The following is a 14163-nucleotide window of genomic DNA, read 5'->3' as shown; positions in this document are numbered from 1 at the left end:
ATGGTGCAGTCGGTGCAATCTAAGAAGGAAAATATTGTACAGAATGGAAACACGTCCTTTGGCCCAACTTGTCCACACCGACCAACATGCTTCATCTACACTAGTCCCACCTGCCTGCATTTGGCCCATGTCCCTCTAAACTTGTCTTAATCATGTACCTGTCTAAATGTTTCTGAAATGTTGTGATAGTCCCTGCCTCAACTACCTCCTCCGGCAGCTTGTTCCATATACCCACCACCCTTTGTGTATATTTTAAAAAAGCTACCCCTCAGGTTCCTATTAAATCTTTTCTCCCTCACCGTAAGCCTATGTCATCTTGTTCTCGATTCCCCAACCCTGTGCAATAGACTGTGTGTGTCTACCCGATCTATTCCCCTCATGATTTTGGGGAATGAATGCGGAACCAGAGGGAGGGCAGTTTTGGACAGAGCATGCACATTCATTTTTGGACAGAGTATTCACATTCACTTTTGAATCTATGATAATGACAGTAATTATCACTTCCCCAAATTAACATCCACTGACCCATGCATTTGTTTAGTCCCAGCAATTTCCTCCTCCCCCTCCCCCCTGGCCAAACAGTGCCTCTTACTACAATGCCAATGGGAAGTGGACACGAGCTGTGTGATTAGTTTGAACTTTGTATGGAGTCCAACTCAATGTGGAACTTCCTCTGAGCACAGAAAGGGTGCAGGGAAGGAACAAAGTTCTCCCAGTGACAGAATCGCACATTCTTTCAACATTTAACTTTAGACCAATTCCTTTCTCTGGCTTCACAACTTGCACATTTACTTTAGACTTTACAGACACAGTGGGAAAGGCCTTTCGGCCCATCGAGTCCATGCCGACCATCGATCACCCCATACACTAGCACTATCCTGCACACTAGAGACAATTTTACTGAAGCCAATTAACCAACAAACCTGCATGTCTTTGGAGTGTAGGTTTGGAGGAATAAACAGCTCCACAAGACCTCAAATTCAGGGGACAGATAGGGTGGAAAGGTTTAGGTTTATTATTGTCACATGTACAGAGGTATGGCAAAAGCTTTATTTTGCATGCTATCCAATCAGATCAGATAATACCATACATAAATACAGTCAACCTCAAGTACAATAGGTAGAGCAAAGGGGAAGATACAGAGTGCAGAATATAGTTCTCAGCATTGTAGCGCATCAGTTCCAGAGACAAAGTCCAATGTCCTGTGAAAGTGGGGGTGTTTAGAGCAGAGGACATAATTATGAGTCGCAGAGTCACACAACACAGAAACGGCCCCTTGCCCTTGTCTACCAAATGCGCCATCTACACTTGTCCCACCTGCCCAGGTTTGGCCCTTAAGGCAGTGGAGGCCGATTCTCTGGATGCTTTCAAGAGAGAGCTAGATAGAGCTCTTAAAGATAGTGGAGTCAAGGGATATGGGGAGAAGGCAGGAATGGGGTACTGGCTCAAAGGGCCAAATGGATTACTCCTGCACCTATTGTCTGTTGTCATATCCCTCTAAACCTTAGATAGACACAAAGTGTGGAGTAACTCAGCGGGTCAGGCAGCATCTCTGGAGAACATGGAAGTTGACACTTCCTCAGGCTGTTTTTATTTGGGGGGGGGGGGGGGGGGGGGCTGGGAAACTGGAGGCAAGAAAAAATATGTTTTAATTTTGGGTCTTTTGCTTCCAGTTCCTCCCCCCACCCACTTTAACCAGTCTGAAGAAGGTTCTCGACCCATGTTCTCGACAGACGCTGCCTGACCCACTGTTACTCCAGCATTTTGTCTTTTTCTGGACAAACCAGCATCTGCTGTTCCTTTGCATTCCACTTCTTCTAAACCTTTCCTAGTGAGGCGCTCCCTCAGTGAGACAGCGCACTCCCTCAGTGAGGTGGGACGCTCCCTCCGTGAGGCTCTCCCTGGGTGAGGTGGAGCGCTCTCTCAGTGCAGCGCTCCCTCAGTGAGGAGCTCCCTCAGTGAGGTGCTCCCTCCGTGAGGTGGAGTGCTCCCTCAGTGAGGTGCTCCCTCCGTGAGGTGGAGTGCTCCCTCAGTGAGGTGCTCCCTCCGTGAGGTGGAGTGCTCCCTCAGTGCGGCACTCCCTCAGTGCGGCGCTCCCTCAGTGAGTCTGGCTCTATGCAAATATTATCCCAATCTTTAAGAAAGGGGACAGGTCTTCACCATCTAACTACCGTCCAGTGTCACTTACCTGTATTGCGAGCAAGCAATTGGAACATATTATGCATAGTGTGGTGGTACCCGGGGATTAGGCCACTCCCTGGATCATCCCCCTCGGCACAGGTTGGACAGGGCTGGAGAAGGGACTAGTGCTACGGGGTTTGCCTGAAGGGGCTAGAGAGATAACTCGTGCTTGGGACTGAAGAGAGTGTGGATGTCCTGTTGCTGCTCCTCGACGTCCTTCGTGGCGGGACCCGGCCGCAACGGCACACCCGACCGGCAGCGCGTCTTTCCCGCGCAGCCTGCCGTCGGTTCCTCTGCACGCCACCAGAGGTCGCTTGTGGTCGGATCAGCCCACATAGCCGCCCGTTTCGACAGACGCCAGCAGAGGAGGTGCTACTTTCACCGCCGCTGGGGACTTTCAGCCCGTCAATGCCGGCAGCCGTGCTCGTTCCCGGGAAACGCAGGGGCCCGCCATCAGTGAGTGCTTCGGCGGCCGGCCAAATTCATCACCTTTTTGCGTGGGATCGCCACACCGGGGCCCGTTTCTTTGTGGACACGGGGGCTGAAGTGAGCGTTCTTCCCCCTTTGAATGATGACATCCGCTATGGTAAACATGGCCCCCTCCTCGCCACGGCAAACGGGACACCAATCTGCTCATACGGGGTGCGCACGCTCTACCTCAACTTCGGAGAGGGCCGCTTCTCCTGGCCATTCGTCATTGCGGATGTGTCCCAGCCGTTGCTGGGCGCGGTCTATCTACGGGCACATTCCCTGCTCGTGGATATCAAGCGGCAGCGTTTGGTGCACTCCGTCACCTTGCAGCCTGTTTCCCTCCGCGTGGGCGACCCGGTCGTGCTGCCTGATGGGCCAATCATCCGTGGACGCTACGTTCTCGCGCATTCTGGCCGAGTTCCCCGAAATCCTCGACCCCCAGTTCCACTCCTCCGCCCCGAAGCATGGGGTGGAGCATCACATTCCCACCACTGGCCTGCCCCTGCACGCCCGGGCGCAGTACCTTCCACCGGACAAGCTCCGTCTCGCTCGGGAGGAGTTCCGCCTTATGGAGTTGTTGGGTATTGTGCGCCGCTCAGACAGCCCGTGGGCGTCCCCACTCCATATGGTCCCCAAGGCAGACAGTGGCTGGCGCCCTTGCGGTGACTACCGTCGGCTTAACGATGCCACCATTGCCGACAGGTATCCGGTCCCCCACATTCAAGACTTTAACGCGCACCTGGCTGGGGCCATGGTGTTTTCCAAGGTCGATCTGGTACGTGTCTACAATCAAATTCCCGTCCACCCAGACGGCGTCCCCAAGACGGCCATCGTGACGCCATTTGGCCTGTTCGAATTCCTCCGTATGCCGTTCGGACTTAAGAACGCGGCCCAAGCCTTTCAGCGGCTTATGGACTGCGTGTGCCGTGGCCTGGACTTTGTTTACGTGTACCTCAATGACATTTTGGTGGCAAGCCGCTCGAGACAGGAGCATGCTACCCATCTCCGCCAGCTTTGCCAGCGCCTCAGCGATCATGGGCTGGCCATCAACATCGCCAAATGCTGTTTCGGGGTGATGTCCATCAAATTCCTGGGCCACCATGTGACCCCGCACGGGGCGCTGCCGTTCCCGGACATGGTGGACGCGGTGAGCCAGTTTCCACGCCTGACCACCGTGAGGGGCCTCCAGGAGTTCGTTGGGATGGTGGCCTTTTACCACCGATTTGTGCCGTCTGCGGCCCGGATCATGCGCCTCATGGCAGACAAGCGCAAAGAGGTATTGAATGGACTGACGATGTGGTGGCGGCGTTCCAACACGCCAAGGAAGCCCTGGCTACGGCCACGATGCTCGTGCACCCATGGGCGGATGCGCCAACCAGCCTGACGGTCAACGCTTCAGATGTGGCGGTTGGGGCGGTGCTCGAACAGCATATTGATGGGTGTTGGAAGCCTCTCACCTTCTTCAGCAGGCACCTCAGCGGCGCATAGCGGAACTACAGTGCCTTTGACCGCGAGCTCCTCGCCCTTTACCTCGCAGTCCGCCACTTCCTCGAGGGGCAAACCTGCACCGCGTACACTGACCACAAGCCCCTCACCTTTGCGTTCGCCATGGTGTCCGACCCGTGGTCAGCTCGCCAGCAGCGGCATTTAGCTTTCGTCTCGGAGTACACTACCTCCATCCGTTTCATCGAGGGCAAAGACAACAGAGTGGCCGATGCCTTGTCTTGACCCGCGGTCCACGCCGTCCTGCAAGTGGCCGATGGCATCGACTACTCGACTACTCAGCCCTGGCGGCGGCCCAGCTGATGGACAATGAGATGTCCGCCTATAGTACCGCCGTTTCGGGCCTGCGGTTGGAGGACGTTCCCTGTGGCACTAGGGGGCGCAACGCTGCTGTGCAATGTATCCACCGGGCAGCTGCGCCCCTTCGTTCCCGTTGCCAGGTGGTGCAGAGTGTTCGAGGTGCTCCACGGGCTGGCCCATCCTTCCATTCGGGCGACGACGGCCCTCATGGCTTCCCGTTTCGTGTGGCACGGGTTACGTAAACAGGTTGGGCATTGGGCACGCATCTGCATCCCGTGCCAAACTGCCGCTCCAGGAGTTCATCGTCCCTCGCCAGCGGTTCGACCACATCCACGTGGACATCGTGGGGCTTCTCAGGGCTTCTCTGGGCTTCACCCACCTCCTGACCGTGGTCGACCGTTTCACGTGGTGGCCGGAAGCAGTTCCACTGCCATACACTTCTGCCGCTGCTTGTGCCCGTGCCTTGGCGGCACACTGGATTGCCAGATTTGGAGTGTCGCTCGACATCACGTCCGACCGGAGGCCGCAATTCACCTCCGAACTGTGGTTGGCCATGGCTTACCTACTTGGAGTTAACCTGCACTGCACCACGGCGTACCATCCGCAGGCGAACGGCCTGGTGGAGCGCTTCCACCGCCAGCTCAAGGCTGCCCTGAAGGCCCGGCTCATTGACCCGGACTTGGTCGACGCGTCGCCTTAGGTTTTACTCGTCGTCCACACTGCGCCCAAAGAGGACTTGGCCACCTGAAGGGTCTAGAGAGATAACTCGTGCTTGAGACTGAAGAGAGTGTGGATGTTCTATTGCTGCATTAAAATTACTGTTAATACCTATCTGGCGTCTTCCCTGATTCCTACTGCGTCCAGACCCACTACAATAGCAACATTATGGGTCATCTGGAGAGATTCTCACTTCTCTGTGACAGACAGCACGGATTTAGGAGAGGACGATCTTGTGAAACTCAGCTAGCTGGACTGGTTAATGACCCAGCCCAAGTTTTGGATGCAAAGGGTCAAGTCGACCTTTGCATTATGGATTTTAGTAAAGCTTTTGATGTGGTGCCCCACCAACGCCTGTTGGCAAAACTTGACCATCTTGGCATCCGAGGTCCTATCAAGAAATGGAACGAAAACTTTCTAACCAAACGATACCAGAAGATATTATTCGACGGTCAATCTTCATCCAGATGTCCAGTGTCTTCCGGAGTACCCCAGTGTACTGTCCTGGCCCCCCTGCTCTTTCTAACCTACTTAAATGACCTTTCAACTTGTGTAACATCTGAAGTCAGATTATTCGCAGATGATCTGATTCTCGACAGACCCATACACTCTCTGAATGATTGCGATACCCTTCAACAAGACATCAATTCACTCTGCAAGTGGGAAACTTCTTGGCAGATGAAATTCAACAAATCCAAGTGCTATGTCATGAGAATGACCCACAAGAAGAATTTTCCTCATTATCGGTATTTTATGGGAGACTCTGCACTCCAGGAGGTAAAACATCACCCCTATTTGGGTATCGAACTGCCAGACAACCACAGCTGGGCAAAACATATTAACCAAACCATCTCAAGCTCAAACAAAATCCTTGGTCTCCTGCGACAAAATGTCTGGAACTGTACAAAATCCACAAAGGACATTGCTTACAAAACGCTAGTACGTCCAAGATTGGAACACTGTAGTGCCATCTGGGATCCCTACCAAACGACCCACATTGACAACCTAGAGAAGGTCCAGAGAAGAGCTGCCAGATTTGTAACCGGTGACTATAGAAGGACCATTAGTGTCACAGAAATGCTTCATGAACTCAAATGGGCCACCCTCCAAAGACACCGTATAATAACCAGGCTTACTGCAGTCTGCAAAGAAACCCACTCATTAGCTCTCCATCCAACATTGCCCATCTTTCATACAATTGGAACAACAGACCATCCAGACACACAAAGACAGTTTCTGCTACTCGCTGTACCCCAGAACCATCCCTGTTTGGAATCCTGTGCCACCGCATATAAAATCTGCTGCTGATAGTAAATCTTTTAAACTGTTGCTTGCAAACACTAAATTTTAAATCTGCAACTGCATGCACGAGACAAGAGACAAGGCGCTCCCTCCCTCAGTGACGCGGCCCCTCCCTCCCTCAGTGACGCGGCCCCTCCCTCCTTCAGTGACGCGGCCCCTCCCTCCCTCAGTGACGCGGCCCCTCCCTCCCTCAGTGACGCGGCCCCTCCCTCCTTCAGTGACGCGGCCCCTCCCTCCCACAGTGACGCGGCCCCTCCCTCCCTCAGTGACGCGGCCCCTCCCTCCCTCAGTGACGCGGCCCCTCCCTCCCTCAGTGACGCGGCCCCTCCCTCCCTCAGTGACGCGGCCCCTCCCTCAGTGACGCGGCCCCTCCCTCCCTCAGTGACGCGGCCCCTCCCTCAGTGCGGCGCTCCCTCCCACAGTGACGCGGCCCCTCCCTCCCTCAGTGACGCGGCGCTCCCTCCCTCAGTGACGCGGCCCCTCCCTCCCTCAGTGACGCGGCGCTCCCTCCATCAGTGACGCGGCGACCGGACGTGACGCGCAGCGGTTTCCGGCCGGCGCGGGGTGAAGGCCGCGAAGCCTCGGCCTCGAGTTGTTGTTGACCGTTCCCGGGACGGAGGGAAGGAGGCGCCCGAGCCCGTCTGTGGGGGAGGAGAGTCGGCGCCGAGAGGCAGGAGAGACTCGTGGCCGTGCGGCCTGCGTCAGGCCCCGTTCCAGACACCGGCCTCAGTCGCAGGCTCCAGGGCCCAAGCCCAGCTCCAGGCCAGGCCTCGCGTTCAAGGCCTCTCTCTCCCCAGCCCCAGGGTCATTCCCCGGCCTCGCCGGATGGCTGTGGCCCCGGAAGGGCCGGCGGTGCAGGCCTGGTCCCGGCTGTCGGTGGTGGGTCCCCGGGCGTTGCGGGACGCGCTGGCAGTGCTGGCGCCCGAGTGCCGGGGCGACTCACAGCGGCAGCTGCTGACCCTGGTGCAGGACCTGCGTGACGAGGGCTGCCTGCCCACAGTGCTGCGCAGCCAGGACGTGTACGGCTACACCTCCAGCACATGCCAGGTGCCGCCGGCCTGCAGCGCCCAGACCCGGCCTGGGCCCCGCCACCACAAACCCCCGGCCGAAGCCAAGCCCCCTCAGCGGCGAGGCTGGCTCCGGCCCCCGGCCTCGGGGGTCAGGCTGCGCGCCGTGCCGTGCCGGGACACCCGGCAGCACCGCTACCCCGAGCGCAGGACCGGGGCCCGCAGGCTGAGCCAGAAGGAGGCCGGTTCCCGGGAGTTGAACCCGGAGGAGGAGGATGGGGAGGCCGGAATGGCCCGGAGGCTACAGCTACTCCGCTCCAAGGTCATCAAGGTGGACGAGCCGTCGTCGGACGAGGAGGTGCGCAGGAAGGCCCAGAGGATCCTGAGGGTCAACCTGTCGCCCGTGGTGGAGATCAAGCCCATCACCTACCCAACATAGCCCCCGACCGCCCGCGGCTCGGCACCACTACCTCACCGCACTCACCACGGCATCGGCCCCGCCTTAGGACTGCCCTCTCTGGGACAGCAACATCTGGGCCCGCTCCTCGGTGGGGGCAGGAGCCTGTACCTACCACATCTGGAAATACCTGTCAACGGGGCAATGACTCAGGACCTGCAACATCTGGAAACAATGACTTGGGATGTGGAACATCTGGAAAAGGGCATCGGTGGGGTAACGTCTCAGTACCTGCATCATCTGGGGCCACATCTCGGGGACAGTGATTTGTGGCCTGGAACATTTGGAAACTTGTGTCAGTGGGGCAACAACAAGACTAGCAACATATGGATATGTGCACCAATGGGACATGTAACATCTGGATATGTGCACCAATGGGACATGCAACATCTGGATATGTGCACCAATGAGTAACAGCAGAACATGCAGCATCTGAAAACGGGCACCAGTTAGACAACGACTTAGGCTCTGCATACAGAGGTCAGTTGAGCAATGATTCAGGCCTTGGAACATCTGGATATGTGCAGCAGTGGATGACAACACCTGCGACATCTGGAAATGGGCATCGGTGGGACACAAACTCTGATCAGATGCCATTGGTTCACGTGGCTATATGTATATGTGCATTCCCCATCTCATTCTGCTCCCTACTTTGCCAGGTGGAGAACCGCTGCCCCGTCAAGCGAGTGAGATTGTGGTCAGCCGGCGACCCTTCTCCTTGCCCGGAAGGATTCTGCGGTTTGCATTGTCTGGTACTTCATAGAAAGTGGACAGGGTTTCAGGGGCAGCAGAGACACCACAAGTGACAAAACCCTTCCCACGTCTACAGGGCTAAAGGTCCTCCAACTGTGTAGGTATATTCATACCCGGCCTCGGGATATGAGCCACAATTTGGAGCCGGTAGCTGTCTTAGAAGGGCGTCTCAGGGTCATCTCCTTAAATAAGCCTCCAGCAATATGGAGTGTAGAACTTGTCCTCGGGGTTAAAGTGGATCCTGCTGTAAACGGGGACGATAGTTCCAGATACCTGTGAGTGTTGGCGTGACTCCACTCTGCGTGGGCAAAAGCCACGTTACCCACGACAGCAGATTTCACCAAGAGAAATCGCTGACCTTCCTTCGTCCCCAGTGTTGTCACGAGGGGGAGAAGCCTTGAGATGAGTATTTGCTTCCCAGCGAGTGCAATATAAAACGTGAGGTGGTACTGGGTAGTTTAGTTTCGTCCCCGGTCTCCCCGAGGGTCTCTTTTCCCCCAGAGAATGGCGTGGACTGTGCGATGATCACGTCAGAGCAGAGTGGCTGTGAGCTTTCCTCATAGACGTTTGCAGTCCAGTACCTCTGCTGCTTCTAACACATCTCCTTTCACCTCTTCCCTCGGACAAGTTTACGTCGAGGATCCTTGGGGCCCGGTAGTTTGTGACTCTTTGGAATGATTGTTTGCTGTGCTGTTGCCCTGCCTGGCAGAGTCGGGTGAAGCTGCGGGGAGCAGGAATCACCGGATGGACCAGAGATGAGTTTACTGTCCAACCTGCCATATGTGAAGCGTTCGTGTGGGTCTCTCTGGGGAAGAAGAGGGAAGACATCCCTCTGAAACTAATTGTCCAGGCAATCTGTGATCACTGCCACCCCGGGAGGAGTTCTGGTTTTGCAGGACTGGATAGGGTAACGATTAATTTTGGGGGGTTGAGGAGGGTGAGCTGCAGGGGATGTTAGGTGACCATTGGACAGATCCATCCCATGGCGAGTGGCTGGGTTACGGACCCTGCCACAAGTGGGCACAGCTTGCCTGCCGCCAGGAGGCTGCTGCAGTCAGTACGTGTGGCCTTCCAGTCATGGTGGGCTGAGCGGAGGGGCAACTGTTTGTTATCCCCAGGGCTCCTGCACCTCGGTTCCAGCCCGTGCCACATGGTGTGCCTGCCAGTCCCTAGCTTCACTCTTTGATCAGCTGCTAATGTGAAGCAGCTGCCAGATTTCACCAGGCAGTCCATTGCTCGCTGCTGGCACACTGCGTTGTCCTATCCAAGCAGCCCTGCATTGCCAGTCGTGTCCGCTTCCTCCCCCAACAACCTTAGTCCTCGACACTCACTTGAATAACAACAGCGGCCACGTGCTCAGGAGAGAGTGGCAGCTTCCAGACAAAGACCAAAGAACCCGTGGGCTAGTATGGAACTGTAGGACAGCACAGGAACATGCTCTCCAGCCCATTGTGTCTGTGCCGAACACGATGCCAAGACCAACTCGTCTGCCTGCACATGATCCATTCCCTCCATATCCATGTGCCTGTCCAAAAGTCTCCTAAACACCACTATAGAATCTGCCTCCACCACCACCCCTGGCAACATGTTCCAGGCACCTACCACCCTCTGTAAAAAAAAAAACACGGTCCACACATCTGTGAAACCGGCCCCTTTCACCATAAAGTTATGCCCGCTAGTCTTTGACATTTCCATCATTGGGAAAAAGGTTCTGACTGTCTACCCTTCAGATAATGGCCTGGCCTTCAAATGCTTTCAGATTCTTAGAATCTATTCTGGGCTACCTTTAATCGCAGAAGTGTTCTTTGCAGACCAACGTATTACATTTTTAAGAGTATTGCACCTTAGTACAGTATTTTAATCTAGTTATATAAAGCCAGCGAAAACATTCACTTATTACTGATGAAATAAGGAATAGAAACATAGATAGCCAGTTAATCTTGCCCGCCCTTTGCTCCGGATCTGGGCAGGTACTCCTGGCTGTAGTCAATGCAGCCTAGTGTTTTGTTGAAACAATGTACTGCAGATGCTGATTTACCAAGAAAAGACACAAAGTGCTGGAAGAACTCAGCAGGTCTGGCAGCATCTGGAAAATGTGGGTAGGTGATGTTTCGTGGGTCTGAAGAAGGGTCTCGATCTGAAGCGTCACCCATCTATATTCTCTAGAGATGCTGCCTGGTCTGTTGAGTTACTCCGGCACTTGGTGTCTGACCAGTCTGGTGCTTTGACGTAAGCAGTGACCGTGAGGCTAACAAGATCATTTGCAAAAGGCCATCGGGTCGAAGTGTCTGCTTTCAGAGAGGTATGCTACCGTCACGGACCCCACTGCATCTCCAGCCTCATCCCACCCCCCAGCACCGGTCTCCTCAACCCCTCTCCTGTGTCACCACCCACCTTCCACCCAATGAGTCACTCCAGCACTTTGCATCTTATTTTCCCCTTATCATTCACGCTTTGTTGACTTGTTACCCAACACATAGTCGTACAGCTCAGAAACAGGCCTTTCGGACCATTTTATCCATGCTAACCAAGATGCCCCATCGAAGCTATCCCTGCGTTTGGCCCATATTCCTCGAAATCTTTCCTAACAATATACCTAACCAATTGTCTTCTAAATGTTAATGCACCTGCCTCAACTACCTCCTCCAACAGCTTGTTCCATATTGCTGGTGTGTGTTGGTGTTGGCCAAATGTAGGGAAGTGTTAGGGAGTCAGATCCTTTCATGAGCATTTCCCCAGGGTATATATTTTACATGATCGGTGGGTGGAATGTTTGATTGATTGAAAGATATACTGCAGCATGGGAACACACCTTCCAGCCCACTGAGTCCACGCTGATCAGCCATCACCCATTCACACTACTTCTATATTATCCCACTTTCTCATCCACTCCCTACACACTCGGGGCAATTTACAGAGGACCAATTAACGTACAAACCAGCACGGATGTGGGATGTGCAAAGTCCACACACTCAAACAGCGCCCAAGGTCTGGATCGAACCCGGGTCTTAGTTTAGTTTAGAGATACAGTGTGGAAACAGGTTCCTTAGCTTATTGAGTCCATGATGACCAGCGATCACCCATACACTAGTTCTATCCTACACACTAGGAACAATTTACAGAGCCCAATTAACCTAAAAACAAGCAAGTCTTTGGAGTGTGGGAGGAAACCAGAGCACGTGGAGAAAACGCGTGGTCACAGTGAAAACGTACAAACTCCGTTCAGATAGTCAGGATTGTATCCAGATCTCTGGTGCTGCGAGACAGCAGTTCTACCTGCTGTGCCGTTGCAATACCCTCCCCAATTCTACTGCCCCTTTCCTCCTCATTCCCCTCTAATATGCTGCTTCATAACCTACCTCTGACTGAGTTGTAGGTCATCCTAGTGACTTTCAATGTTCAAGCTCACTTACATTCCTGCTAAGAGCTGCTTCTGTTTGTCGCAAGCAGTGGGAGTAAATGCAAAGTATGTGACCTGACCCCCCCCCCCCCCCCCCCGAAACAGGAGGCAGGGGTGACCTAAGCAGGAATTAGTGAGTTTAAATAGATTTACAGTGAAGTGTTATAAACGATGAATGCAGTGCTTGGAGTGACTTTAGCTCAGCGTCCATTTCCTTTTAACAGCACTTTGTTGGTATGGTTTGACAAGCCTGGTGTTGATTGCAGCGCAGGCAGCCTCTCTTCGCAAAGGTCTAGATTTGATGCACGATATATAGAAAGCAGTATTGGAGACGCAGATGCTGGAGTCTTGAACAAAACACACAGCGCTGGAGGAAATCAGCAGGTCAGGAAGCATCTGTGGAGGGAGTTCCATTAGGTTGTGATGCAAAGCTCCTGATCAGTCTGAAGAAGAGTCCCAACGCGAAATGTTGCTTGTCCATTCCATCCCCAGCTGAGCTCCTCCAGTGTTTTGCCCAAGGCTTGTTGTTGGGGGAGGGGGGGGGGGGGGGGTGTATTTAGCCGGCATCTCTGAGCGGCACTCTGTACTGGAGTCGGTGACTGTTTTAACATGGCACCGTGCTTGAATGTCAGTGGTGTCCCTCAAATTAAATACCACCACAACTCCCATCCCGTGTGAGTGTGTGCATGTTCAGGCTGAGCACTGGAGTAACTGTTCAACATAATGCGCCGTCTTTGATGAGCGGCTGCGTGGCGGGTGGAACCTGTCGCCACAGTATCCTGGACACTAACGTCCCTGAAACCAACGCCCATTCCTGGTTTCAAAGTTTTCAACAGTCTTCCCATCCATCGTTGAAAGTTTCAGCAAGTTTGTTGGTCAAAGTCGGTAATCATGCCAATGGTTCCACGGGTAAAAGTATTGATGAGGAAGTCCCGGACATCAGTTCATAAGTGGTTGCCCCTTGAACACGAACTCTGAAATTTAAATGTGTTAATGAAACTGAACGGGAATTATATTTGTTGCATCTCCGAGCATTTTAATGTCTGTAGCTGTCTGACTTGTATCTGTCACTGTATTAATCGAGACTAGCAGTTTAAGGATTTTAATAATTATTTGTGCTTTTAAAGTCTACAATTCAGCTGCATTTTGAACAAAATCACTGTGAATTATGAAATAGCTGCCGGCAAATTGGATATGTTTTTAAAAAGAAAATCTGTGCCAATATTTTGAATGTGTTTTGCAATAACTATCATGGAATTTGGGTATTTCAAAGGTTAGCACTGGGTTTTAAGTTGACAGCGAGTGTGTGAGTGAACCATCGGGGGGGGGGGGGGGGGGGGCTTCATTTAATCTCGAGAGAAGCAATTTCTTGACTGGGGGAGAGGCTGGTTCCAGCTGCCAGACAGGTGAGCACCACAGGTAGACAAGGTACAGGTTCAGTCCCTTCCTGCCCCCTGTATGGACAGTGGGGATGGGTTTGGAGCCAACATTGAAACCCCCAGGAGTGACATTGGTTGGTTTACCAAAGGGCCGATTATCCCGAGCATAGGAAGTCCTTTCCCATGATATCAAATCATTTGATTCCATGGAGTCTGAGTTACTCTTGCTCAGAGTGAAGTTTGTTTCCTACATGAAGCAGGGCGATGGACTAAACCTGTGCCGTACCAAGAGCAGATCATTACCTCTGGATTCACCAGACTGCAGGGGCAGGTGTCTGGAGCAAAACAGCAAGGTGCTGGAGGAACTCAACAGGCCAGGCAGCATCTGTGGAGGCAGAGGAACGTTCGGTGTTTCCTGCCTCAAAACTCAGCGTGTGGAGGGAAGATAGCGGGTACGTAGAGGTGAGAGAGGGTGGTGGGCAACAGGTGAAACCAAACTCTATCCCCATCTCCCAATTCCTCCGTCTACGCCGCATCTGTGCCCGGGATGAGGTGTTTCACACTAGGGCATCAGAGGTGTCCTCATTCTTCAGGAAACGGAGCTTCCCATCTTCCATTATAGATGACGCTCTCACTAGGGCCTCTTCCATATCCCGCAGCTCCGTTCTTGCTCCCCCTCCCCCCATTCGTAAC

General features: G+C 53.7%; 1 protein-coding gene across 1 annotated transcript; it reads left to right on the top strand.

Moving 5' to 3' along the window:
- Window positions 1-7007: 7007 nt before the first annotated feature.
- LOC144601819 (coiled-coil domain-containing protein 71-like) lies at window positions 7008-13407 on the top strand. Its single transcript, XM_078414269.1, has one exon. It carries the CDS (start codon window positions 7300-7302, stop codon window positions 7918-7920), a length of 621 nt encoding a protein of 206 aa, XP_078270395.1. The 5' UTR covers window positions 7008-7299; the 3' UTR covers window positions 7921-13407.
- Window positions 13408-14163: the final 756 nt, after the last annotated feature.

The sequence above is a fragment of the Rhinoraja longicauda genome, chromosome 17 (assembly GCF_053455715.1).
Source record: "Rhinoraja longicauda isolate Sanriku21f chromosome 17, sRhiLon1.1, whole genome shotgun sequence".
NCBI classification, from domain to species: Eukaryota; Metazoa; Chordata; class Chondrichthyes; order Rajiformes; family Arhynchobatidae; genus Rhinoraja; species Rhinoraja longicauda.
Note: the sequence above shows the minus strand (reverse complement) of the source record. Positions and strands in the feature narration are given on the sequence as shown.

What these genes read in the sequence shown, in the direction of transcription:
- LOC144601819 (XM_078414269.1), top strand. Translation starts at nt 7,300, where the DNA reads ATGGCTGTGGCCCCGGAAGGGCCGGCGGTGCAGGCCTGGTCCCGGCTG.